Here is a 27,266-nt window from a genome sequence, read left to right on the forward strand (position 1 = left end):
AAAAGAGGTTAGAGTGGGAGAGAGCCAAAGCATAAGAGACTGTTAAAAACTAAGAACAAACTGAGGGTTGATGGGGGGTGGGAGGGAGGGGAAGGTGGGTGATGGGTATTGAGGAGGGCACCTTTTGGGATGAGCACTGGGTGTTGTATGGAAACCAATTTGACAATAAATTTCATATATTGAAAAAATAAATAAATAAATAAATAAAACACACATAACATAAAATTTGCCATCTTACCCATTTTTAAGTGTACAGTTCAGTAATGTTAACTATGTGCATATTCCTGTGCAAACAATCTCCAGAGCTTTCTCACCTTGCAAAACCGAAACTCTATACCATTAAACAACTCCTCATTTCCCCCTCCTCCCAGCCAGTGACAACCACTCTCTGGCTTTCTGTTTCTATGAGTTTGACTAGACACCTCATACAAGGTAATCGCACAGTACTTGTGTTTGTGTAACTGTCTTGTGTTTGTGTAACTTGTGTTAGCATAATGTCCTCAGGGTTCATCCAGGTTGTAGCATGTGCCAGAATTTCCTTCCTTTTTAAGGCTGGATCATATTCCAATGTTTGTATAGCCCACATTTTGTTTATCCATTCATCTGTCTGTCGATGGACAGTTGAGTTGCTTCTAACTTTTGGCTGTTGTGAATAATGCTCTGTGAATATGGATATACAGATATTTCTGTAAGATCTGCTTTCCATTCTTTTGGCTATATACTCAGAAGTAGTATTGTTGGATCATATGGTAATTCCATTTTTAATTTCTTGAAGCATAGCCATACTGTTTTCTATAGAGGCTGCGTTATTCTACATTCTCATCAAGAGTGCACGGGGTTCCAGTTTCTCGACATCCTCGCCAACAGTTGCTATTTTCCTGTTGTTTTTTTAAAATAGCAGTGAGGTAATATGAATAGTAGTTTTGATTTATCAGTAATATAGTTAAAGTGGCCAGAGTCAAATTCTTATAGTCCTACCTGTTTGGAATATAAACAATTACTAATGGGGTCCTGGTTCTACTGTGACACCTTGTGTAGCCTTCGGCAAATCACAGATCATTCTACAGTAGTGCTGTCCAGTAGAATTTTCTGCGATGCTGAAAATGTTCTACATTGGCACTCTCATATGGGTGTCCACTGGCTAATTTTAATTAACTAAAATTAAATGAAATTTAAAAGTCAACTCCTCAGCCAGAGTAGCCACAAATGGCCACAGAGCACCTGAAATGTGGCTAGTCTGACTGAGGAGTTGACTTGTAAATTTTCATGAATGAAAATGTAAGTAGTCACATATGGTTAGTGACTTCTGTATGGTAAGCCTAGTCTAGGGCATTCCTTTCAGCTCTGATGATATATACTGTAGTATATAGTCTGTATATAGTCTGTATATAAGGAGTCTGTATATAAGGAGCTGCTGCTGGTGCTTGCCCTCTCAAGGAGATAGTAAAAGGTCCCATTAGTCATATACCTAAGGAAAAGTCTTGAGTCATTGTTTGCCACTCACCAACACCACTTACACCCTCATCACCAACAAAATAAAACGCAGCCAGCTCAGCTCTTTGAAGTTCTGGAAATATTTATATATTTCCTGGCACCTTCTCTGTGATGTTTTAAACTTGTGCTTTGTTTGGCTTCAGGACCTGTATGAGGCTGGAGAGAAGAAATGGGGGACAGATGAGGTGAAATTTCTAACTGTTCTCTGTTCCCGGAACCGCAATCATCTGTTGCATGGTAAGGCACTTGCCTCATCTTCCAAAGAAGCTGTTTGAAAGACAGTGAAAACTATATTGTCCATAATTAATTTAGAACCTTTTCCCCTTTACTTGGTACAAAGAACTGATTGCACTGAACTGTCTTAGATATCTTACCTTGGAAATGTAGGAGTGCAACAGTGTGCATGAGAGCCAATTTCTGAAATATTAATGATGAATAATTAGTGGATATACAATGTATTCATAGGGGTTTGGCATTCCTGTTTGTAGGAAACCAACGTTCGCGCTCAGTCCTTTTTCTAAAGCAGCCCCATTTAATTAAAAAAAAAAAAATTTTTTAAGTTTACTTATTTATTTTCAGAGAGAGAGAAAATGACTGGGGTAGGAGTAGAGAGAGAGGGAGAGAGAACTCCAAGCAGGCTCTGCACTATGAGTACTCGAACTCACGAACTGCAAGATCATGATCTGAGCCGAGATCACGAGTCGGACACTAAACCGACTGAGCCACCCAGGCACCTGCCCCATTTAATTTTACTTACATAAGAAAAAATCTTCAGTACATCAGTGAGTAATGAAGTAGAATTGTTGGTTGATATTTATTCCTATTTAATATCCAAGTTGTAAAGCTAATAGAAATTATTTCTTTAGGGAGTATGTGGCATAAGATAAATAGTGGATAGTTTCACATTTTATTTCCTATGTGTAATGTTTTTAATTTGCTTCTGGTAATGCTAGTCTTTGTAATGTGCTTTTAAACTTCTTTGGGAAAAAAATTGTGGAACATTTGTCGTCAGGTTTATTTTCTTGTAAACAGCAATAAGGATTAAATAGGATATTTCATCTTTTATATAAGCTCTTTAGGTCTTTATGTTGCAGTACAATTTTATAAACCCACCGTGCTGTATAATCACACACAATTTACAAAACCTATGGGAAATTTGAGGATGAGTTTGCTAAATTGAAAACATAAAGTAATTGAAAATTACAACACATTTGGAAGTTGCAGTGATTTCAGATATTCCACAGTGCCTAAAAATAGGTAATTACACCTGTTAATAAATATCACGGGCTACCATCAGATGCACCAACTTCTGACTCAGCTCCTTATTTCTTCCCCTTGCCAGATTACTAATTACATAAATCTCCACCTGGTGGTATTTCCCAAGAACTGCAGGTCTGCTAAAGACCATGCAAATACCTTTGTAACAATTTTCACTTCTCAGCACAATTGTCGGGAAGTTATAAAATATCTGCTTGTAAACGACTGGAAGAAAATCTAAGCACTATTTGGATAAAGAAAACTTCATAATTTTCTTACCAACAAACGATAATAGTGAGGATTCAAATAACTAGGGTTTTATTAATTATCTTCCCAGTGCAATGCTAAGCATATGATAAGCATTGTTTGTTGCAATATCCCATTGGAGCAGCCATTATTTCCCCCATTTTACAGTGACTTGTGTCAATGAGATCTTTTTTTTTTTTTTTTCAACGTTATTTATTTATTTTTGGGACAGAGAGAGAGACAGAGCATGAATGGGGGAGGGGCAGAGAGAGAGAGGGAGACACAGAATCGGAAACAGGCTCCAGGCTCCGAGCCATCAGCCCAGAGCCTGACGCGGGGCTCGAACTCACGGACCGCGAGATCGTGACCTGGCTGAAGTCGGACGCTTAACCGACTGCACCACCCAGGCGCCCCTCAATGAGATCTTTTGATTCCAAGCAATAGACACTGACTCCAACTTAAGTAAGAAGGAGAAATAATACAGAATGGGACAAGAGGGAAAATGGAAAAAACTGGTGGCTCATAGAATTGAAGGAAGAGCTGAACAATTCCAGGAAGAACAGAAATCAAGGCAGTTCTGGGGATCACAGTGGAAGGGAGTCACATATTTTACTTGTAAGGCAGAGTTTCTCAGTCTGGTCTTCGTTGAAAATGCTGGTTCTTGAACCCCTACTTCAGACTGGCTGATTTAGAATCCCTGAAAGTGACATTCAGGACGTTTCCCAGGTTCCCCAGTTAATTCTTCTGTTCTCTGAGGTTAAAGCTGACTCAGTGCTTTTGGCCATTCCCATTATCTGCTCATTTATAAAACCCCCAGGAGGGGGAAAGCCTGGGTGGCTCAGTCAGGCATCAGACTCTTGATTTCAGCTTAGGCCATGATCTCATGGTTGTGAAATCGAGCCCCACATCCCACTCCATGCTGGATGTGGAACCTACTTAAGACTCTATCTTTTTCTCTCTCTTTAAAAATTAATTAATTAATTAATTAAATTTAAAAAATCCCCAGGAGGGTAAGACTGGCTGTGGTCCGATGAACTGCCCACTGATTTGGTAGAGCTTATGGTGTATGTTGGGGGGCAGGGATGTCTGTGGGTTGACAGCCATGTGAAAATCACACTGATGGGGCCTGGGGCAATACCCCAAAGAGAGCAATGTTAAGAAGAAAAAACAGATATCCACTCTAAGAAGGCTCCAGAAGGAGACAGCGAGAGGAAAATAGGTTCATCGCATTCGAAAATACTTGGCAAAAAGTGAAAGAAAAACTAATTATGTTACAGTCTATTAAAAGAGGCAACCATTTGTGTCAAATGTGACTCAGTATTCAAGGGGTTGACTTACTCTAGTTTTAAGCCAAAAGGAACACACAGGTGATTGCCAAGGCCAGAATTGCAAAAAGACATGTTCTGCTCATTAAGAGAACAATGAGAAAAGAAAGCACATCTCTCTAGATGTTAGGTTCATTTTATGTGTGAGAAAACAGGGTCCCAAATAAGGGAAAGGACTCACCTGATCTCCTCCGAGAGTCACAACATTCCTTCATCCTCCCCTCGCACCCATTCCACTTGCCTGTGTCTCCTGGGTTCTCACTGACACTGCTAATTACTTTCTTCCTGAGGTATGCCAAAGAATAAATAGTGACTGCTTTGGATTCTGTGTCTCACTCTGTCTCACTCACACTCTGTCTCTGTCTCTCAAAAGTGAATAAACGTTAAGAAAAATTTTTTTTTCGGGGCACCTGTGTGGTTCAGTCGCTTAAGCATCTGGCTTTGGCTCAGGTCATGATCCCACAGTTTGTGGGTTTGAGCCCCACGTCAGGCTCTGTGCTGACAGCTCAGAACCTGCAGCCTGCTTCAGATTCTGTGTCTCCCTCTCTTTCTGCCCATCCCTCACTTGTGTTCTGTCTCTCTCAAAAACAAACATTAAAAAAAATTTTTTAATTAAAATAAAAAATGGGGGTGTCTCAAACGTCCATTGATGGATGAATGGATAAAGAAGATGTGGTATACATATACAATGAAGTATTACTCGGCAATCAAAAAGAATGAAATCTGGCCATTTGCAACTACGTAGATGGAACTGGAGGGTATTATGCTAAGTGAAATTAGTCAGTCAGAGAAAGACAAATGTCATATGACTTCACTCATATGAACACTTTAAGATACAAAACAGATGAACATAAGGGAAGGGAAGCAAACAGGGAGGGGGGCAAAAACATAAGAGACTCTTAAATATGGAGAACAAACAGAGGGTTACTGGAGGGGTTATGGGAAGGGGGATGGGCTAAAATGGTAAGGGGCATTAAGGAATCTACTCCTGAAATCGTTGCACTATATGCTAACTAACTTGGATATAAATTAAAAAATTAAATTAAATTAAATTTTTAAAAACTACTTGTAAAAAAAAAATGGGGGCACCTGGGTGGCTCAGTCGGTTGAACATCCAACTTCAGCTCAGGTCATGATCTCCCGGTCCATGAGTGCCAGCCCCACATCAGGCTCTGTCATGACAGCTCAGAGCCTGGGGCCTGCTTTGGATTCTGTGTCTCCCTTTCCCTCTGCCTCTCCCCCACTCACACTCTGTCTCTGTCTCTCAAAAATGAATAAATGTTAAAAAAATTTTTTTTAAATAAACAGTGATCTCTAGAATGCTCATTCTCTCCATAAATTTCAGTTTCCTCTATTCTTTTTATTATTTATAATTCCATTTTGTTATTGTTTGTAGTGTTTGATGAATACAAAAGGATATCACAGAAGGATATTGAGCAGAGTATTAAATCTGAAACATCTGGTAGCTTTGAAGATGCTCTGCTGGCCATAGGTAAGCTGGTAGAGGGTGGGAAGTAGAGAAACAAATGTTTACCGACTTTTCCCCTTACTAGTTTGTTGTCATGGGGATATAGGTGTTTTCAGGGATTTAAAAAAAAGTTTCAGTCACTCATAATGAGATGCAGAATTTTAAATTTTTTTTTTTCAACGTTTTTTATTTATTTTTTGGGACAGAGAGAGACAGAGCATGAACGGGGGAGGGGCAGAGAGAGAGGGAGACACAGAATCGGAAACAGGCTCCAGGCTCCGAGCCATCGGCCCAGAGCCTGACGCGGGGCTCGAACTCACGGACCGCGAGATCGTGACCTGGCTGAAGTCGGACGCTTAACCGACTGCGCCACCCAGGCGCCCCGAGATGCAGAATTTTAAACAAGAAGTATTATATATGATCTGATTATTATTATATTATGTAGCTTTATATATTTTATATTCTCTGTGCCTTTATATCTTAATATACCAGAGAGATAATCCTATACTAGCTGCATCTTGTAAGTCTGTGGATGGTTAGAACTAATAACTGTTTCATATGGTAGGCATAGTAATCATTTTGAAACTATATGCTGCCTTTTGCTTTAATTGCCTTTATTAATTATTTATCCATGGTCTATGTTCATAAAACATAGACCTTGGCTAAAATTCTTCTGACAAGGCAATCAAGAGAATACTACTTCATACCTTGTAGAAACAGAGAGAACAATTGTCACTTTTTTCTCATAGCTTTTATAATTTTTTTATTTCTTTTTTTTTTTTTTTATCTCTTAACAGTAAAGTGCATGAGGAACAAATCTGCATATTTTGCTGAAAGGCTTTATAAATCTATGAAGGTAAATGGCTCATTTTTAGCATCTGAATGACTCCAACATGTCTTATGTCCACCTTCATGTTTACTTCTGTTTCCCATACAAATTAACCAAAATCAGCTTGAGATACTCAGTTCAACTCATCAAATACTTCACCGAGTGCCTGCTAATGATAATACTAGGTAATATTTATTGAGTACTTACAACATGTGATCACCATTCCTAATGCTGTATACATATGGATTAATTTTATCCCTATAACAGCTCTAAGGGGAAGGTCCTATTATTAACCCCCATTTTACAGATGAGAAAACTGAGACATAGGGAGGATGTGCAGTTTGTCCAAGGTCCTCAGTGAGGAAGTAATGCAGCAAGGATGCAAATATTGGCAATTTGGCTTCAGAGCCCAGGCCCCTAACCATGCATCATACTCTGTGCAGAGACTGCTGCTGGGAACCGTGAGAGGTACAGGAGAGATTGGAAGGTAGGAAGGGGAAGACACATGTGTGCAAAATACCAGTAAGAACAAAATAGAATATAAGACAGTAGTTGAGGATCCAAATATATAGGAACACAGAAAGAAGAGTATCTTCCAGTATTTGTTTAGGGGGTGAAGATCAGAGAAGAATATTTAAAGAAGTTGGTATATTTCAGCAGGACCTTAAAGGAAATTTTACAGGGGCACCTGGGTGTCTCAGTCAGTTGAGTGTCCGACTTCGGCTCAGGTATGATCTCACAGTTTTGTGAGTTCAAGTGCTGTGTTGGGCTCTACGCTGACACTTCAGAGCCTGGAGCCTGTGTCACATTCTGTGTGTATCTCTCGGCCTCTTCCCCACTTGTGCGGGCCCTCGCTCTCTCAAAAGTAAGCAAGTAAACGTTAAAAAAAAAATAGATAAAGGGAGTTTTACGTTGGAGGATTTCATCTGGTAGGAAGGATGGTAAGGCTGGGGAAGGAAGGATGACATTCAGTGGGGAAGAATCATTGCAGGTGAGGCAGGCAGTCTGAGAACACCAGGTATGTGTCTCGAATGGCAGAGAGCAGTCTCCTCTGGTTCGAACACAGAGTGTTGGAAAGGTAGGTTGTGGAAAGCCCTGAACACCATGGTGAGGAACAGTATTCCACAGGCTTCTACAGGCTTTGTGGTGCAAAAGACGTCATCAGGAGAGCCATGCATAGGCTTGCCTTGATAGGCTAAAGAAGAGCACTGAGAACCAGCATGGATCTTGTTTTCTTCCTTAGGGCTTGGGCACCGATGATGACACCCTTATCAGAGTTATGGTTTCTCGAGCGGAGATTGATATGATGGACATCCGGGAAAACTTCAAGAGGCTTTATGGAAAGTCTCTGTATTCCTTCATCAAGGTAGGTCATGAGAGCCCGGCCTTGGCCCAGGGGAAAGCTCTGAGAAAAGAAATGGGGTTCTGACCTAGGTATTCAGACACTTCTTATCCGTTCCCTGGCAGATAGCACCACTTTTAAAGATCTTACTCTAATTCAGGTATTTCCAGTTTCTTTCCTTTCACAGATGTTTAAATCTCTGCCAGGTTAGAAGCTGGAAATGTTTGCCTTCTAAATATAGTAATTATGTTGACCCCGGACAGAGAAAGAGTATATTGTAATGAATACTTTTAAAAGTGTCACTTCCTTGCCTGCCTGCTTACAGTGGAAGATAAGCAACCAAGTCAGTCATCCAGAAACCCAGGGCCAGCTAAGATCTACAGTGGGAAAGCCTGTTAGTTACCCTGGATTTCTGCCTTTATTTACCTGGCAGCAGACTTCCCAGAGTCCTAACTGGGCATGAGAATGACAAGAAATGATTCACATCCAGGGGTGCCTGGGTGTCTCAGTCGGTTAAGCGTCTCACTTCAGCTCAGGTCATGATCTCAACAGTTCGAACCCCATATTGGGGGCTTCAGGCTGACCGTGGGGAGTCTGCTTGGGATTCTCTGTCTCCCTCTCTCTGTGCCCCTCCCCTGCTCGCGTGCTCTCTCTCTTTCAAAAGTAAATAAACATTTTTTTTAAAAAAGAAAAAATGACAAAAGTAAGAAAAATGTAAGTTATACTTATAAGGAACAACTAGAATACAGTGACATGTAAGCAGCTGTAAAAAAGAGGCCAGGGAAAAGAACATTATGCTATAAGGAAAAAGGGATTATGCTATAAGGAAAAAGAATTTAAGGAGAAAACACATTAAATAGGAAAAAAGTGATCACTTTATGTTAATAAAGGCAACTATTCACAACAAAGATTAAGTCAAGAAACTTTTAAGTGCCAAATAAGTGTTGCATTCAAATCTATAAATAAGAAATTTGAAGCTCCAAAAGAAGACATTGATGGAAATATATGCCAGATAGAATTTAACACATCCTTATTCTTTGGCAGATTGATGAGACAAAGCATAAAGAAAGATATATTAAGATTTAATTTAAGAGATATATATTAAACTTTGAATCCAATAGACAGAGATTCCCTCTTTTCTAGTGCCCATGAAGCACAAACAAAAATTGATCTAATAATTAGACCATAAAACATTATATGTAGAAATTATAGCACCTTTCTGGAAGGCTGTTTTGCAACATGTACTAAAAGGCTTAAGAAAATGCACAATCATTGGGGCACCTGGGTGGCTCAGTCAGTTGAGCACCCAGCGGCTTTGGCTCAGGTCATGATCTTGTGGTTCCTGGGTTTGAGCTCCACATCGGGCTCTGTGCTGACATGACAGAGCCTGGAGCCTGCTTCGGATTCTGTGTCTCCCTCTCTCTGCCCCTTCCCCGTTTGCATTCTGTCTCCATCTCTCTCTCTCTCTCTCTCTCTCTCTCTCTCTCTCTGTCTGTCTCTCAAAAATAAACATTAAAAAAAATGTTCTTTAAGAAAAGGCACCATCATTAATCTGGTAATTCTCATTTTATGAAAATCTATCCTGAGTAAATCATCAAGAAAATGCACAAAAATTTAACTACAATTGCTTATTATAACAGTATTTATAATAGTGAAAAATTAGAAAAGATAGAAATATCTAACAGTGGGGGAGGGTAAGCAAATTATTTTACCTATATAAAACGGAATACTATTTAACCATTAAAGAATGATGTTGTAGAAGAACATTTAATAAATTAAAATAGGGAAATAATCTCTATTATGTAAAAAAGCAGAATACAGAATACTATACCCCCTCACATAGGAATCCATACATATAGAAAAAGGTCTGGAAGGATATTGCACACACCAAAATACTAAGAATATCTCTAGATGGTGGAATTAGGGTTTTTATGTTCTTTTATGTCTTTATTTCCTATATTGAACAGGTATTACTTTTGCAATAAAAAAAATAACAAGTGTTATTAAAAAAAAAAAAAATTAAAAAATACCTCTCTGAGAAAAAGCCAGAGAAGACTGAAAAAGTTAACATGGTTGACTCCGAGCTGTGTATTCGTTTTGAAAACCCGCTTATCAGATTGTTCCTTTGCTTCCCTTGCCCCCAGGGTGACACATCTGGAGACTACAGGAAAGTACTGCTCATTCTCTGTGGAGGAGACGATTAAAATAAAATCCAGGAAGGATAGGAGGATTCCCAACACTTTGAATTTTTTTTTCACTTCATTTTTCCACACTGCTATTAGTATTATCGCAGAATGCTTATTTCCAATTAAAACGCCTACAGATGCTTCTTAGGGTATAGACTGTATTATTATTCATCTACAATTACTCATTATGATGCTTTAAAGCTGTACTTGCATTTCAAAGCTTATACAACTTAAAAGGAGATTTTAAATTAGAAATAAAAATGTACTCCATGGTTTTAACAGATTTCTTCCTTGTTTGTGTTTCACAGAAATTGGAATGTATTAAATTTATTTCATGGTTTTGGTGAAAAACTATTAAAGCAGAAGACTCAAAGACTGCTGTAAAATCACTTTGCTTCCCTAATTCTGTTTTCAAAGTGGCTAGTAATTTCTTTATTTGAAATTGTGAGCATGTAGTTCTTAAGAATATCAGTCCGATTAGCTGTTTTACATGGTCATACTCTGAAAACATCCACTAATCTCCTTTGTTTAGATTTTGTCTATACTGTTAGTTGATCTCTACAAAAGTTTGCATGGGAGACTTCCTTTCTCACATCTTATATTAAGATTACTTACTCTCTCCAGGTTGAAGTATACCAAAATCACCAACTCGTCTGAGCAAATTAAATTCTAAGTGTGGTTATACAGGTCATATATGTCTGGTTAGCAAACATAAATGCTGAACATTCCACAATATTATGGTTAATGTCTTAATCCAGCTGGAAGATGAATGGAAAAAAACTAAGTATCCAACCAGGTATTATACTGGTGATGGTGTAATGTTCTGAATTTACTTTTATTTACAGGAATTTTTTTGTTTTAAAAGTAATTTTTTAAATATTTTTCAATTTTGTTGATTTGTAGTAATTTACATTTGCACTGTGCCTTTCAACTCTAAAATTATTCTGAAGTTGTACTTGATTTTATTCAAAGGTTCAGTTTATATACGACGTGGAAAAATAATTTTAATAAAACATGGTGTCTTTAAAATGTCTTTAAAATATTCTTTCTCTAATTGACTTTTCCACTTTGGAGATTTTTCACCCTGGCCCTGAAAGAAGATATCTTTTAAAAACTTGTGTTAGTCAGTTTCTGTTAGAAACTACAACCTAAAGAAGACATCCAGATGGCCAACAGGCACATGAAAAGATGCTCAATGTCACTCCTCATCAGGGAAATACAAATCAAAACCACACTCAGATATCACCTCACGCCAGTCAGAGTGGCCAAAATGAACAAATCGGGAGACTATAGATGCTGGAGAGGATGTGGAGAAACGGGAACCCTCTTGCACTGTTGGTGGGAATGCAAATTGGTGCAGCCACTCTGGAAAACAGTGTGGAGGTTCCTCAAAAAATTAAAAATAGACCTACCCTATGACCCAGCAGTAGCACTGCTAGGAATTTACCCAAGGGATACAGGAGTACTGATGCATAGGGGCACTTGTACCCTAGTGTTTATAGCAGCACTCTCAACAATAGCCAAATTATGGAAAGAGCCTAAATGTCCATCAACTGATGAACGGATAAATTGTGGTTTATATACACAATGGAGTACTACGTGGCAATGAGAAAGAATGAAATATGGCCCTTTGTAGCAACGTGGATGGAACTGGAGAGTGTGATGCTAAGTGAAATAAGCCATACAGAGAAAGACAGATACCATATGGTTTCACTCTTATGTGGATCCTGAGAAACTTAACAGAAACCCATGGGGGAGGGGAAGGAAAAAAAAAAAAAGAGGTTAGAGTGGAAGAGAGCCAAAGCATAAGATACTCTTAAAAACTGAGAACAAACTGAGGGTTGATGGGGGGTGGGAGGGAGGGGAGGGTAGGTGATGAGTATTGAGGAGGGCACCTCTTGGGATGAGCACTGGGTGTTGTATGGAAACCAGTTTGACAATAAATTTCATATATTGAAAAAAAAAAGAAACTACAACACTTGATTTCTGCTCAGTCATGATTTAATGGTTCATGTATTCAAGCCCTGCATGGGGCTCTGAGCTGAGTGTGGGGCCTGCTTGGAATTCTCTCCCTCCCTCTCTGCCCATCCCCCCCCCCCAAATAAACATTTTTTAAAAAGAAACTACAACATTAAGAAAAAATAACATATTTAATCTTATGTGCAGTCACTGCTATAAAACTAATGTTTACATATACCAAACACTACTTAATAATATAAAATAATGTATTTAATTTATTCTCTGGAAATAAGTGATACTCTCTTATAAGTGGAACATTTGTATTAAATAAGACTACTTGCCTTCTGGGGTACCTGGGTGGCTCAGTCAGTTAAGCATCTGACTTTAGCTCAGGTCATGATTTCATGGTTTGTGAGTTCGAGCCCCACATCAGGCTCTGTGCTGACAGCTCAGAGCCTGGAGTCTGCTTTGGATTCTGTGTCTTCCTCTCTCCCTGTCCCACCCCAGCTTGCACTCTCTGTCTCTCCCTCAAAAATAAACATTAAAAAAATTAAGAAAAAGAATAGCTGCCTTCTTTTTTCCTTCTATAATATCTATTGTATTTTGATAGATGAAATACAAAGATTTTTTTTTTCAATTTGTTTTTACTTGCCCATTATTAGTGCTTGAGCTAATGGTGAAGGCTATTTGTACAAATAGTCATTCCAATTAATTACAGGAAATAGTACTGCTGCTTTGATATGTACCTAGAAGAGTATGGAATCTCCAACTTTATTTGGCTTTGGAAGCATTACAAAATTTTAGTAGTTTTAGCTTTAAATTATATATGATTTAACCAAATTTTTTAAAACAAATTGCATATGGTGACTGGATATTAACATTTGTTGACCGGAAGCAGGATAAAGCCACCTTGGAGGAATGTTTGTTTATTGTGAAGAACAAGCATGACTTTGGAATATAATTATGAGGCAACTTTGTTCTTCTGTCCCACTGTTTATTTACATTTATTCATGAGTCTACTTCTCCTGTCATTAGATGAAAATTCTGATAGTGCTGGGACTTTTCTGGTCACCCTTAGGTTTTAAAAAGTCCTACTGTGCAGTCCCTTATGGTCATTAATTAATATTTAGTAATTAATATGTCCAGTCAAAATTCCAAACTTGATTTATAATTGAGGCTTCTTCAGTTCTGGCCTATTGTTCAGCTCTGGACTATTGCCAGCAGGAGTAAGGAATATGGTGGGTTTCTCTTCTTTCTCCACTTTGGTTTCCTTCCCCACACCCATCCCTCCACCACAGCCCAAACTTAGCCAAAAGAGTAAAGGGGAGCAGGAAAGTTCTTACCCGACTGTTCTTGCTGTGGTGATAGAGGATCAGTACTGTGAAACAGCGGCAGATATTTAAAGCTGAATCTTAGGGACATTCTCCTGGGGTGCCTTTATCAATTCCTTTCTCAGCCCCTAGGAATCTGATAATACTTTCAGGTTCTTTGCTGAAGTCAGTTTGACCTTCCACCCAGGCCTCTGGGACAGAATCTAAGATGATCCCATGCTGGCTCTCTTATGGTGGCCCACACTTGCTCCATGGGAAACACGTGCGCACACATCCCTTGTGCTGACAAATTCTAGGCATGAAGACTGATCCCCTTGCTGCCACCATTGTCTGCTCCCCCCGCCCTCCTGCCCCCACCACCCCCCACCAAATTGCCTCAACCAGCTTCTCCTGATTCAAATTTCTCAGGCATGAGTCAGACACCAGTCCACTCAGGCCCCCAAACTACATGTGGTGCTGATGAGAGTATAAATTGGTTTAATCATTCCAGAGAACTTGGAAATAGCTAATAGAGTTGGAAAGTTCACAGGAAATCTACTTCTAGGAATCTATTTGGTGAATCTTTGTACATGGTGTTCATTGCTACTCTATAAGAACATTAAAGTAGAAACAACCTAACTCCCTCAAAAGATAAACAAATTGTGGATTAGTGACACAATGAGCAATGAAAATTAACTGGAGATTAACTGGATAAGTCTTAAAAGTAAAATTTTGAGAAAGAAGAAAGGTGCAGAATGATAGGTACAATATGATTCCATTTAATTACATGCCTAAATGTGCTAAAGAACATATAGTGCTTATGGGTATATGTTTAAGAACATGCATGGGAAAACGATAAACACTATTCTCAGGATAGTGGTCACCACAGTGGAGGGAGAGACAGAGATGGAGAGGGAACTTCTATCTATAGTGTCCTATTGAAGAGAATGAATCAAAGCTATTTTAATTTTAAATTATCATACGTGTGGTGGGACCATAGGTGTTTACCGTATTACTCTGAGTAATTCATTGTAAACACTTTATTTAAAAAGTAGCAGAATGGTGTCAGGGAGTGAAAGCTGGCTGTCCAAGGCAGACAGCTGTAAATTTTGCTTCGGCCTCCAGAAGGCACTGTAAGCCCTGCCAGTACTGGTACAGACCCTACTCAGACGTTTCACTGCAGCTAGAAGGGAAGCTGGGAAGTGCAGGGAACCTTTGCCATAACCCGTCTAGGGCGGCAGAAGGCCGATATTTAAGAAACACAAAGGCCTAACGAAACTCCACATAGTAGGTCCTCCTCCCCGAGGAAGCCTTGCCAAATGCCCGCAAGGCGTGATCCCAGCTAGTGGTGAGCTCCGCTAAGGAAGAGCCCAAACAGCACCATCTTTTTTGCCCCTACTTAGCACAGAGCCTACTAGGTATCCGGAACTCAAGGAACTTTTGCAGAAACAATCAATGAGCTGGAACTCCCGGTCGGGCTAATACAAAGGGGTGTGTGAAGTAACACTAAAATCCAGATTGGCCCCAAATCTCATGGCAGCGCGAGACCCAAGCGGAGAGCAGGCCGCTAGCCGCCTACGCGCCGACAAGCTTCCCGGCTCCATCCCCCTTTACCTTTCAGTGCAGGCCCCACCCACCACGCACACTCGCCTTCCCCCGCCCCTTCCGGAGGCTCGCCGCGCGCACGCGCCTTCAGGTCCGCGCTTTGTTGCGATAGCGAGGGGGCGAGGTTCTGCGGTCCCGGCGCGCCGCGCGACTGGACGCGGCGGGCGGGGCGGAGGATGGAGGCGGTAGCGTCCGCTGCGACGGTTGGGGCTGCGCGTGAGAAGGTGGCGGTGTAGGCACCTGGGCTGGGTGGAGGCGGGCGGCGGCCGGGCCATGGCGGGAGACCGCCTCCGCTGGGCTCCCTGAGGTGCGCTCCCTGAAGTCCTGGGGAGCCGTGGTCCATGGGCTCCCTGAGCAGCCGAGTGCTACGCCACCCGGGGCGAGCCCGAGCCCAGCAGGAGCCGGGTTCTGGGGCGGGGGGCTCGACCCGCAGGCCGGAGTCTGGCGGCGACGCTGCGGGCCACGGCTTCTGTTACTGCCCAGGCAGCCGCAAGCGCAAGAGGAGCAGTGGGGCCTTCTGCTACTGTCACCCCGACTCCGAGACAGACGAGGATGAGGAGGAAGGGGACGAGCAGCAGCGACTCTTCAACACCCCGCGCAGGTACGTGGAGGGACGCGCCCGCACCTGTTGGGCAGCTCCAGGGCCCCGCCTGGGGACAAGCCCGGCGCCGGGTGCGCTTGGGGGTGCGGCGCTCCCCAGCGGGTGAGGAGCGGACGTGCCCTTGACCGGGAAACGTGGGAGCCAGCCTGATGCAGGGCGGATGGGGAGCGCCTTGGGAGGCGCCTGGTGTTCTAGATTATAAACCACAGACGCTGCCCGAGTGGTGTTACAGCCCCAAGATGAGACTGGCAAACGCCAAGCCAGAGCTCGCGCCTCATTAAACCTTAGGCTTCAAAGGCTGGCTGGCCTTCCGTAATACACCTTTGTCCTCCTCTCTGAGTGGGTGGCAGGAGAAGTTGTTTTGCATCCGGTTACCTTAAGGGGCACGTCCATCAGTGTAAAGGGAAGTTATTACACACACGAGAGTTCTCTTTAACTGTAAAGGTGAAATTTATCAGTAGTGTGCATTTGTTCCTTATTGGGAACAAAGTTAGAGCCTCTAGTACTTGAACGTTGACCGTGGATATGTGTAAGTCAGTGCTGCAGCTTGCTTAACCTTTTTTCAAAGAGTTGAAACACAGGATGTTTACTTGTGAATTAGAAAATTAGAACGTAGTTTATGCATAGAATACGTTTCCACATAAAGCAATCTGACTGCCTTTTTTTTTTAACATCAGTGGGATAAATGCAGTATTTTAAATGAAACTTCAAAAAAAAAAAGATTGAAAAACTTTGCTACACAAATGTAACATATTTATTGAGAAATAAAAGTATCATGGATAGCCTCTGTTAATAGTTTGTTATCTAAAAATCTTTCATAGAGTTTTATGTATGAATGCTTGTTGTTTATTTACAGAAATGAACACCACCCACCCCCACCCCTGTCAAATTCTTCAGTTACCTTTTTGGAGAGTCAGTATAGTATAAAGAGCTCAGATTCTGAGCTTAATAGCCTTTTTTCCTCTTAAGTAAAATGGAGAAATTAATACTTGCCTTTTTTTAAGTTTGTTTATTTTTTGTTTATTTGTTTACATATTTACAGAGCATGAGCAAGAGGGGGATGGGGGGCAGAGAGAGGGGGAGAGAGAATCCCAAGCAGGCTCAGTGCTGTCAGCACAGAGTCTGAGGTGGAGCTTGAACTCACAAACCATGAGATCATGACCTGAGCCCAAACCAAGAGTCAGATGCTTAACCAGCTGAGCCACCCAGGCACCCCAATACTTGCCTTTTAGGGTCCATATAATGCACAGTGCCTGGTATTGAAGTGCTCTGTCAATATTATGTCTCCTTGGTAAATTGACCTCCTTTAACATTACAAAATGTCTCTCTTTATCCCTGGTAATATTTCCACTACTACTGGGTGCTTAAAATGTATATCTTTTCCATTGTTTTCTTTTTTACCTGTATCTTTATATCTAAAATAGGTATCTTGTAGAAAGCATATAGTTGGGTCTAGCATCTTTTTTAATCCATTAGGATAATCTCTGTCTTTTAGTATTTAGACCACTTATATTTAATGTCGTTGAAATATATATGTCAGGATCCATTCAAAAGAGAAATCATGCAGCAATTTGAAAAAGGAAAATGTAATATAACCATTAACAAGGAAAGGGGAATTAATTACTGAAGGTAAACTACTAAGGTAAAGAGATTTCTAAAAATGTATAGGAATAGAAGATAGAGGGAGCAATTCAGCACTTCTCAGACTGAGAACATCCAAGGAAGGAACAAATTTTGAATAGAGCCATCTTTCCCAGAGTGAGATTCAGATATTGGAGGAGGTAAGGCTGTAGCCCACTAGATGGTAGAGAAGCTGAGATGTGGTAGGCTAAGGCTGGTAAGCAGGCAGCTGCCCACTGGGATGCCAACAAATTTGCTTAGAGTCTGTCTGGCCCACAAAGCTGAAAATATTTACTGTCCAGACCTTTACATAAAAGGTTTGCCAACCCCTGAACTACATGAGTGGACTAGAATGGAAAGTCTTTAAAGCAAACCTTTATTAGAAAATACATGCAGAATTTAGGGGTGCTTAGATGGTTGAGCATCCAACTCTTCATTTCAGCTCAGGTCATGATCTCACGGTTTGAGGGTTCGAGCTTTGAGTTGGGCTCTGAGCTGACAATGTGGAACCTGCTTGAGATTCTCTCTCCCTCTCTCTCTCTCTGGCCCTTGTGTCAACATGGTCACATGGTGTCTCTCCCTCTCTCTCTCCCAAAATAAATAAATTTTTAAAAATTAATTAATTAAAAAGAAAAGAAAATACATCCAGAATTTAGTATGTTTTATATCAGTGGAAGAGGCCTGGCTATTCAGCCCAGTGTGCTTGAAGTGTGTAAAAAGATACTAAGACCTGGAAATTTGTGTGTTGACGCTAATTATGCTCCCTGAGGTTGTTCTGAGCACTCTCCCACCTCAACCAGCTACTCCATGAAAAGTTTTGGCTACCAAGCCCACCTTCCATTTCATTCATACCTTTTGACAATTGCATATTTTACTTTTACATTAACATGACTGTTGAAACTCACCTGTTCTGCAACCAGATCTTGGTTGTTTGCTGTGCCTTGATTGTAAAATTTGAAACCTAGTAAACAGTATTTGTTATTATAACCATGTAAATATTGTTCACTACAAAGTCAAGTAGTGTGCTAGGATTATAAACCATACTTCCTGGATCCAGTGTCACAACGCTTTGTTTTTCCATGGGAGAAATTTTCTAACCTTGTAGTTAAATGGAATCTTTTTTCTACATTCCATCAAGTTTTCAAAGTCAGACCCTGTTTTCATTTGTATCTTTTTATGATAGTTGGTTTGTTGTTGTTTTTGTATTGCTTTTTAATTTTCCTAGAATTTCTAACTGCCCCCCACCACCATTGACAAAAGAATAATACCCCTTCGTTATATATTCACATTTTCCTATCTTTCTAAACACGCTTGCATGGTGTCCCCCTCTAAACCCAAGACCCCCCTCTTGGGTCCCTTCATCCTCCTGTTCCATTCTGGAACCATTGCTTTCTGGGTCTGTGTTTATCCTGGGGCTTACTTTCATCCCATCTCTAGGATTGGATCTACTGTTTTCTGTAGCTTGTATCTTTTTCTTTCTCACCCATTTTGGAGAACTGTATCCTCATGTATTTTACTCAGAAGGGATGCAAAAGGAGGTAATTTGTGCTTATCTGAATGTAAATTTAGTCTCTAACTTTATTCATCCTTTGAGTATGGAAATCTAATCTAAAATAACTTCATATCCTTTATGATATTACTTCGTTGTTTTCTAGCCTACAGTGTTGATGAGAAGTATGATGCTGGTCTAACTCTCTTTTTAGGTGACCTTTTTTTTTCCTCTGGAAATTTTGGAATTTTTTCATCGGTGTTTTGGAATTTAACTAGAATGTGCTTAAGTATGGGTTTTTTAATGGCCTCAGTACTTGGTTGATTCTTACAATCTGGAGACTAGTTTGGAAAAATTTCCTTCCATTATTTTCTCCATAATTTCCTTTTTCCTGTTATCTTTGTTTTCTCTTTCTTGGACTCCTCTTAAACCAGATTTTGGATTTCTTGGATTGTACCTCTTTCTCTTTTCTTTTGTCCTTTCTAGGTCTTTTTTGCTTTATGTTCTAGGAAATTTCCTTAACTTTCTCAGTATCCTCTCTTTTGGCTTATTAATTTTAGCAACCATGTTTTTAATCTCAAAGAGCTCTTTTCTTTGTTTCCTTTATCATAGTATCCTGTTGTTTTATAATTGTAATAATCTCAGATATCTATATCTAGATGTGCTAATTTTCTTTGTTTCCTTTATCATAGTATCCTGTTGTTTTATAATTGTAATAATCTCAGATATCTATATCTAGATGTGCTAATTTTATTTTATTTTTTCAACTTTTTTTTTTTTATTTTTGGGACAGAGAGAGACAGAGCATGAACGGGGGAGGGGCAGAGAGAGAGGGAGACACAGAATCGGAAACAGGCTCCAGGCTCCGAGCCATCAGCCCAGAGCCTGAGGCGGGGCTCGAACTCACAGACCGCGAGATCGCGACCTGGCTGAAGTCGGACGCTTAACCGACTGCGCCACCCAGGCGCCCCTAGATGTGCTAATTTTAGAGTGTTTTAAGTTCTCTTTTCCCTGAATTAATGTATTTCCTCTGGGGCCGGTTTGTCTTTTTAATGGTCTTGAATACTCCAGATTCTCCTCATGTTGGGTGATCCTTGGTTGGGTGATCCTTGGTATTTAGAATGAGTAACATGTGCGTGCGTGTGTTTTAATTGAGTAAATTAAACTAAGCCTTCCCTTTAAGTAGAAAGACTGATTACTAAATTGGATATGGGTGGGGCATGCTTCATCTTAGAGCAGAAATTCCCAAATTTTTTTTGTTCACAGCACCCTTAGAGTCTCAGTAGTTTTTTAAATGGTACCTCTGGTCCTAAAGAAATATCTCATAGTTAGTATGACTATGATAGTAGTAGGTAACATGGTATCTCAAAGATCTTGCTGTGTTTCCTTCAAATATAAAATATTCCACACACTTGCCTGAGTTTGGTGCGGTGCTCTAGGTGCTTTAACACATAGTTTGGGGACCATGATTCAGGGTGAATGGGTTAAGAGCTAACAGGCTACAGATTCCCCAAATGTCAGAATAAGGATTGCTTTGTGTGGGGTGCCACCACCTATACTAAAGTCTCAGCTTCTCCTGATAGATTTGTCCTCTCTCTCCTTTCTAGAAGAGCATTGGAATCTTTATGCCTGAGTTGTCTGTGCTCTGGTTATCTGTACTCTGTGTTCATACATTGTGGAGGAGGCCATTAAAGGAACACATTTCCCCACTTTGTGCCTTACTTCTGCCTTTTATTACCCCTGAGATCTCTCCTAACCCACACACACTTCTGAAGGGCAGATGGCCTTCAGCCTTCATCCTAGACCTTCGGAATATATTCTGGTCTCTTATCAGATGATAAACCCACCCTTCCTTTTTGCTATTGTGGGCTTATTCCTTTCTGTACTTTTAATCTTTTAATGCAATCTGGGGATGGTGCTATCAAGAACTAGAAACTATATTGTCTCATTTGTTTCTCATAGTAACCCAATAAAGTGCTTACTATTAATATTCTCTTTGCATCTGGAGTAACTGAGCTGTGGTAGAGCTGGGACTCAAACCCAAGCCTCTACTACCAAAGCATGTGCTGTTTTTACTGTCTGTTGGGAAGACATGTCAAACACATTGGTTCAAGACATCATCTGAAACAGTTACTTCATTTTTAAAAAGACTAAAAATTTTGGGGTGCCTGGGTGGCTCAACTGGTTAAGTGTCCAACTTCCGCTCAGGTCATGGTCTCGCAGTTCAAGCCCCACATCGGGCTCTGTGCTGACAGCTCAGAGCCTGGAGCCTGCTTTGGATTCTGTCTCTCTCTCTCTCTGTGCCCCTTCCCTGCTCGTGCTCTGTCTCTCTTTCTCTCTCTCTTTCTCTCAAAACTAAACATTAAAAATATTTTTAATTAAAAAAAAAAGACTAAGAATTTTTAACTACTAAGAAAGCTTGTCAGGATTGGCCAGGAACACAAAAAGGTATTTATCGGCCTCTGCCTAGGGCTTTTCTTATTCATTGGACCATCTTGAACAATGATTATCAAATTAAAATTATATGTATATATATATATGTGTGTGTGTGTATTATATATATAATATATATAATATATATATTATATATATTATATATATAAAATATATATATAATACACACATATATATATACACACACATATATATATATAGTTATCTTTTAAATGAAATTTTATGCAGAAATCCTCAAAATGTGATGCTGCCCTAGTTGAAGTTAGTGAGGATGTTCAGAGTTCACTCCTCAGCTATCCCTGGTGGCTCCTAAGACGTTTCTCCATTGAGCAAAGTTTTGAAAACCTTTGATCTAAGGCTGCAAACCATTTGACCAATGAGGGTGAAAATGCTTTTAACGAGTTTAGGAATAGTTTGATACCAAAATAAGATTAGATATAAATTATTCTCAAAATTACTTGGATAGGTAAAATTTTTATTCTTGTTCTGCACTTTGTAGTTGCATAGAAGTAGCATTGAAGTTGTACTGAGATCCTCCATAGAACTCTTTTCTAAATGAGGAAATAAGCAAAAATCACATGCTGACCTACAGGTAATTCACTTAGTTCAACAAACACATATTGTAAGAGTGTACAGTGAAAGGTCACCTGTACATGCTATCCCATCTAGCTGGCCACTATTAACCCTCTTGGCAATAGAGTACCCTAGAGATTACTACTATTATTAGTTTCTTATGTACTAATGCAAATTTGAATATATAATATCCCTCTTTCCTTTTACACAATGAATAACTTGGCTCTATTTAATAGAAATTGAACAAAAGGAATATTTTGAGTTTTATGCAAAATCAGTAAAACACTCAGTTTTACACATATGTAACATTTGCATTTCTTTTAACAGGAAAAAATTAAAGAGTACATCCAAATATATTTATCAAACCTTATTTTTGAATGGAGAAAATAGTGACATTAAGATATGTGCTCTAGGAGAAGAGTGGAACTTACACAAAATATATTTATGTCAAGTAAGTATTTTATTTTTCTATTTGAGTAAGCAAGGTAGTCACTTAAAAATAGCTCAAACTCTTTCAAGTCCTTTTCTTTCTTATTGCATTTCACAGTAATTGTTTTGTGTGGATAGTGGTTGTCTAAATCCTATCATCTCACACAGAGTCTTGTTTTATCAAAATATGGCACACTCTGTTAGTGAAAACTTAGTTTAGTCTAGAAAACAGATTTTGAATTTTCATTGTCATACCAGCCTAGCAAATACCTTTTTGTCATTACTTCAAAAGGTTCTTATTTTAGTGCCCTCTGCTGACAAGAGGGGAAGGGGGGGGGGGGGAATGCCTAAAATTAAGATTGTTGAATTTGTTTATTTTGTATATAGTTATTTAAATTGAATAAATTTAGCTGAAATGTTCCTTTGTAGTTATGGTTGAATGGAAAATGCAGTTAACTTAAAGACAAGACCCAACAAATATAGACCAACTTATTTAGCTGATATACCTATTTGGTTTGTGTGCTGAAAATATTACTATCTGCCATCCTATTTTAAAGATTCAAAACTCTCAAAAGGAAAAAAAAAATGTTGCTCTAATGGCTCAAATATTTTACTCATTCTTTCATCAAATCTATCTATTCTTTCTTCAAATCATTGTTCTAGGCATTGGGAATAGAACAGGGAACAATTCAGTTTTTATCCTATGGAGTTTATATTTTCTGTCTTCTTCACTATTTGGCAATAATTACTGGTAAGACAGTATAGTATAAGATTTTCCAGTAGAAGTATTTTAAGGGAACTTTTTCTATAACATTTTAATCATAATCTATAATCATTTTAATCATTTGATCATAATCATTATCGTAATAGTCAAGTTTAATTTGACCAGAGGTATATAGCCCAGGGAATATATCAGAATATTGCTCTCAACTTGAGAATAGGGTCCTATCTGTTTTTAATCTCAGAGAGCACTTTTGTGAATTTAAGGATGAGAATGCCTCTGTGTAGGCTTTCACTCTCAAGAGAAACTGTACTGATTATAGGACAAACTACATGCTACAGTCTAATAAGCCCCCTGAGGACAGAAACAGTGTCTGTTTTGTTAACTGCTATATTCACAGTGCCTTATACATACTAAGTATTCAGTAAAATTGTTAATATTTGATCTATTCCAAAGTAATTCTAGTTATGAGAGGTGCTATCTAGAAGGTAACTGAAGACTTCATCCATTCTGGTACCTTTCCAAGAATCAGGTTCATTCTGGAATTTTCTGATTAGATAAAACTAGACTTTAGATTTATCCTGATATCTGGGGATCATCCCATTAATGCTGACTTCGGACTGGCTTGGACCCTTTACAGCCCGTAATACAGTAAGGATTAAACAGTATGAAGGTTCTTAGCCTTCTGTCTTCCCCAGTACATGATTGTGTATTCACCTTGTGTGTTGTCATATGTTCATGAGAGACTTAAATATATATTTTCTAAGCTTGAATTTAGAATGCCATTGAGAAGGAAAACATACCTGTAATAGACTCAGAAATTGTTTTAACTAAGTAGAAAGCTAATTGGAGGCTCAAGTGGTAATATAGGAATTCAGATAGTAATACGAGAATTTGATTTTGTTTTCATTAAACTAATACTAAACTGAAAGTATTTTGACATACTTAAAAGTGTCCTTATCTTAATTTCATTTTTCCTGCAGACATATTTAGCAATTCTTTTTCTCCCAAAATAATATGGGTTCATTTTGATAGAACAGTTGTTTGGAATTAGAAATGGGAAAATAATTCAGAAGACCCAGAAAGTACTGGATAATCATTTTGTTTTGTTTTGTTTTTTTAAGTCTGGCTACTTTTCTAGTATGTTCAGTGGTTCTTGGAAAGAATCCAGCATGAACATAATTGAACTGGAGATTCCTGACCAGAATATTGATATAGAAGGTAACCACCACTATAATTACTACTATGCAAAAATTATAACATATCTTTTTTATTCTTTTGGTAGAAAATAAATATTTTCTTCTAACTTTGCAGGCTAGATAAAAGCTCCATTTAACACCCCAGCGTGACAGCTTTGTACTGATTTGCTCCATAGTTCTATCAATTCTGTTCTTTTTTTTTTTTTTTTTAAGTTTATTTATTTTTGAGAGAGAGACAGAGCACAGGCAGGGGAGGGGCAGAGAGACAGGGAGACACAGAATCTGAAGCAGGCTCCAGGCTCTGAGCTCTGAGCTGTCAGCACAGAGCTCAATGCGGGGCTTGAACCCACGACCCATGAGATCATGACCTGAGCTGAAGTTGGACGTTTAACTGACTGAGCCACCCAGGCGCCCCTTATCAATTTTGTTCTACCTATCCTTAATCTACTTAGTCATATGGGCCTTATCGGTCTGTTTATTTATTGTTGTAAATATATCCGCCTGGGGTATTGAGGATGTAGGGTGAAGGAAGGAAGAGTGTGACTGTTTTTTAAAATTACATAGTTAAATGTAATGGTTTAAAAAAAGAAAAAGAAAAGCGGGTAAATAGTGTTTATTGATTATTCCCCATGTATGAAGACTTTCTCTGGGAACAATAGGGTATGAATCATGTAATCAATGTTGTTTTAGAGCTATGAGTTCTTAGATGAGGAAGCTGAGGCCCAGAGGATTTAAGGGGCTTACATTCATCAGTCAGCCTGTACTCCTAATTTCTGTTCCAGTGCTCATTTTCTGTTTCCCTCTTTGATAACCCAAGTGGAAATAACCAGTACTCACCACATAGGCAAAGAGAAAAGTTAAGAATATTTAAAACACAAGTGTGGCAGTGGAGAGAAGGAAGGGCAGGCCTAGATAGCTGGGGTGACTGGGGGAGCATGTTGCGTAGATAGGAGCCAAGAGCTATTCCCCACTCCCCAGCAGTGAAGCACTGGAAGCACCAGGGTTAAGATATCATGGGGTCTGTGTACTTACTGATTAGTCTACTCAGAGGTATCTTTATAAAACTTTTTCCAAGAGTGTCTTAACTCTGACCACCAACTAATATCAAGATTAGATGTAGAAGAATCCGGCTCTTTTATTTAGCTAGAATAAATGGAAATTTATAACATTGTTATTAAACTAGCTCCATTAATCAGTAACCATTACTAACATTTTAATTAGTGTACTTCCCTTCTCCTGTTATGTACATCCTAAATTCAGATGCATGCCTGAATTTAGGCATACATCTGAAGAGTGGGAAGATGGTCATTGTCATTTTTGTAATAATTTGTAGATAACATTGTATTTCATTCCATGCCTGTGCTTTTGCTTTCAGCACTGCAGGTTGCATTTGGGTCACTGTATCGAGATGATGTCTTAATCAAGCCCAGTCGAGTTATTGCCATTTTAGCAGCAGCTTGTATGTTGCAGTTGGTGAGTATGTACCTTATTCAAAGAAAGGATCACAGTTGGACCTTTGGTTCAAAGTATCTATTCCAAAAACAAGAAAAAGCTTAGCTCTTTACAGCTTTTAAAATAAAAATGAAATATATAAACATGTCACTTGTGATAAGTCATTTAAAAAGCTTAACCAAAAAAATACTAATAAAATAAAATTTATTTTTTTCATTTTTTATTTTTTTAAATATATGAAATTTATTGTCAAATTGGTTTCCATACAACACCCAGTGCTCATCCCAAAAGATGCCCTCTTCAATACCCATTACCCACCCTCCCCTCCCTCCCACCCCCCATCAGCCCTCAGTAAAATAAAATTTAAAAGCAATTTATTATAGCTGAGGGGATCATCATGTCTGTGTAGCATGAATGCAAGGTATTTGGATGTAGATACTGTAGAATTACTATAGTGTGGTAAGAATTTATTTGTCTAGGTCCATTTACAGATTTCAGTTCATTAATGGTTTATCTTGACTGTTAATAAGCAGATTGCTTTGATTACTAATTCATTTAGTTCATGGGTTTGAAAAACATTGAGTGCTTACTTTGTCAACTTTTTCTTAATTATGAAATAGTTGTGGTAAACCACATGAATATATATAATCTGTTGGTAGATTGACAGATTTGTTCATTCAACAGAAGTATATTGAGCAACATGTTAAACTTGCATAGAGATCCAAAGGTAAACAAATATATAGTCTGCTTCAAGGAACTCATAATATAATGTGTGTGTGGAATGGGGGAAGGGAGGGTTGATACACAGACCCAGAGATAAAGTAAGAACTGTCCAGTGTATCATGAGTATGATAATAAACATCCCGTAGGATTTAGCAGATGAACAAAGGAGGGAGTGGTCAGTTCAACCTGGTGGTGCAAAGAAGGAAGTTGAGTCTTAAAAACTGGAAATGTATTTATGTTGCAAAGAAAGAAGAAGGAAGGAAGCTTTTTATACAGAGCAAATTAAGACCTGGAGATGTGTGACATGGAGGCCTAGAGAATCTGAGTGGAACATGATGCTAGCACAGAAAAGAAAAAGGGTTGGAGAGAAGGAGGCAGAGTCCAGATCATGAAAATCCCTCTGTACCTTTTAAGAAGTTTAGATTCAAATGTAGGTACTTTTGAAAGATTTTAATCAGAAGACAGTTATGTTTTAGAAAGAATACTTTGGAAATAATGTGAAGGATGTATTGAAGGAAAGAGGAGTACATTAGAGACAAAAGCTTACTGCAGTAGTCCCAAATCAGAGTCTGAAGTAGGGCAGTAGCAGTAAGAATGGAGAGGAGAAACTGGATCACAGAAAGATTAAGCAGGGATAATCCACTGGACAGATAAGATGTTAAGAGGAAGGTAGAGGGGGCAGGAGATGGGTAGTCTCCAGTGACTTCCAGGTAAGTTTAAAATCCTAATGGAGTCAGTGTTTTATTTTGATCTTTAAAAAATGTTAATAAAGTTTCTTTTTATGTGACATTTGTATACTGATTTATTTGGAGTATTAGTTAATAGCTTGCTCAGTATACTTGGCTGAGATCATTTGGTTTTTTAAATGTTGTGATCCTTTCAATACTTACTTCCAACAAGTACACTTTGTTTTCTAACTTTAGTCCTTTTGGTTTTGTCCTAAATCCCATTTTCTGCATTACCTTTATGACTTAACTAATTTAA

General features: G+C 39.0%; 2 protein-coding genes across 3 annotated transcripts in view; both read left to right on the top strand.

Annotated features, from left to right (window-relative positions):
• ANXA4 (annexin A4) overlaps positions 1 to 11,162 on the top strand; it is a 62,464-nt gene extending 51,302 nt beyond the window's left edge. For both annotated transcript variants that reach the window (XM_049651594.1, XM_049651593.1), the window contains 5 exons: positions 1,638 to 1,731; positions 5,719 to 5,814; positions 6,588 to 6,646; positions 7,863 to 7,985; positions 10,106 to 11,162. In XM_049651594.1, the coding sequence (XP_049507551.1) occupies positions 1,638 to 1,731; positions 5,719 to 5,814; positions 6,588 to 6,646; positions 7,863 to 7,985; positions 10,106 to 10,165 (432 nt within the window). In that variant the 3' untranslated portion in view covers positions 10,166 to 11,162. The remainder of the gene's footprint in view (positions 1 to 1,637; positions 1,732 to 5,718; positions 5,815 to 6,587; positions 6,647 to 7,862; positions 7,986 to 10,105) is intronic.
• Positions 11,163 to 15,131: 3,969 nt separating this feature from the next.
• The window catches only part of GMCL1 (germ cell-less 1, spermatogenesis associated), a 37,824-nt gene continuing 25,689 nt past the window's right edge, over positions 15,132 to 27,266 (top strand). Inside the window, exons 1-4 of the mRNA XM_049651592.1 lie at positions 15,132 to 15,622; positions 22,086 to 22,209; positions 24,033 to 24,129; positions 25,483 to 25,580. Coding sequence (XP_049507549.1) covers positions 15,363 to 15,622; positions 22,086 to 22,209; positions 24,033 to 24,129; positions 25,483 to 25,580 — 579 coding nt within the window. The 5' untranslated portion in view covers positions 15,132 to 15,362. The remainder of the gene's footprint in view (positions 15,623 to 22,085; positions 22,210 to 24,032; positions 24,130 to 25,482; positions 25,581 to 27,266) is intronic.

Source organism: Panthera uncia (assembly GCF_023721935.1).
Source record: "Panthera uncia isolate 11264 chromosome A3 unlocalized genomic scaffold, Puncia_PCG_1.0 HiC_scaffold_11, whole genome shotgun sequence".
In the NCBI taxonomy this organism is placed as follows: Eukaryota; Metazoa; Chordata; class Mammalia; order Carnivora; family Felidae; genus Panthera; species Panthera uncia.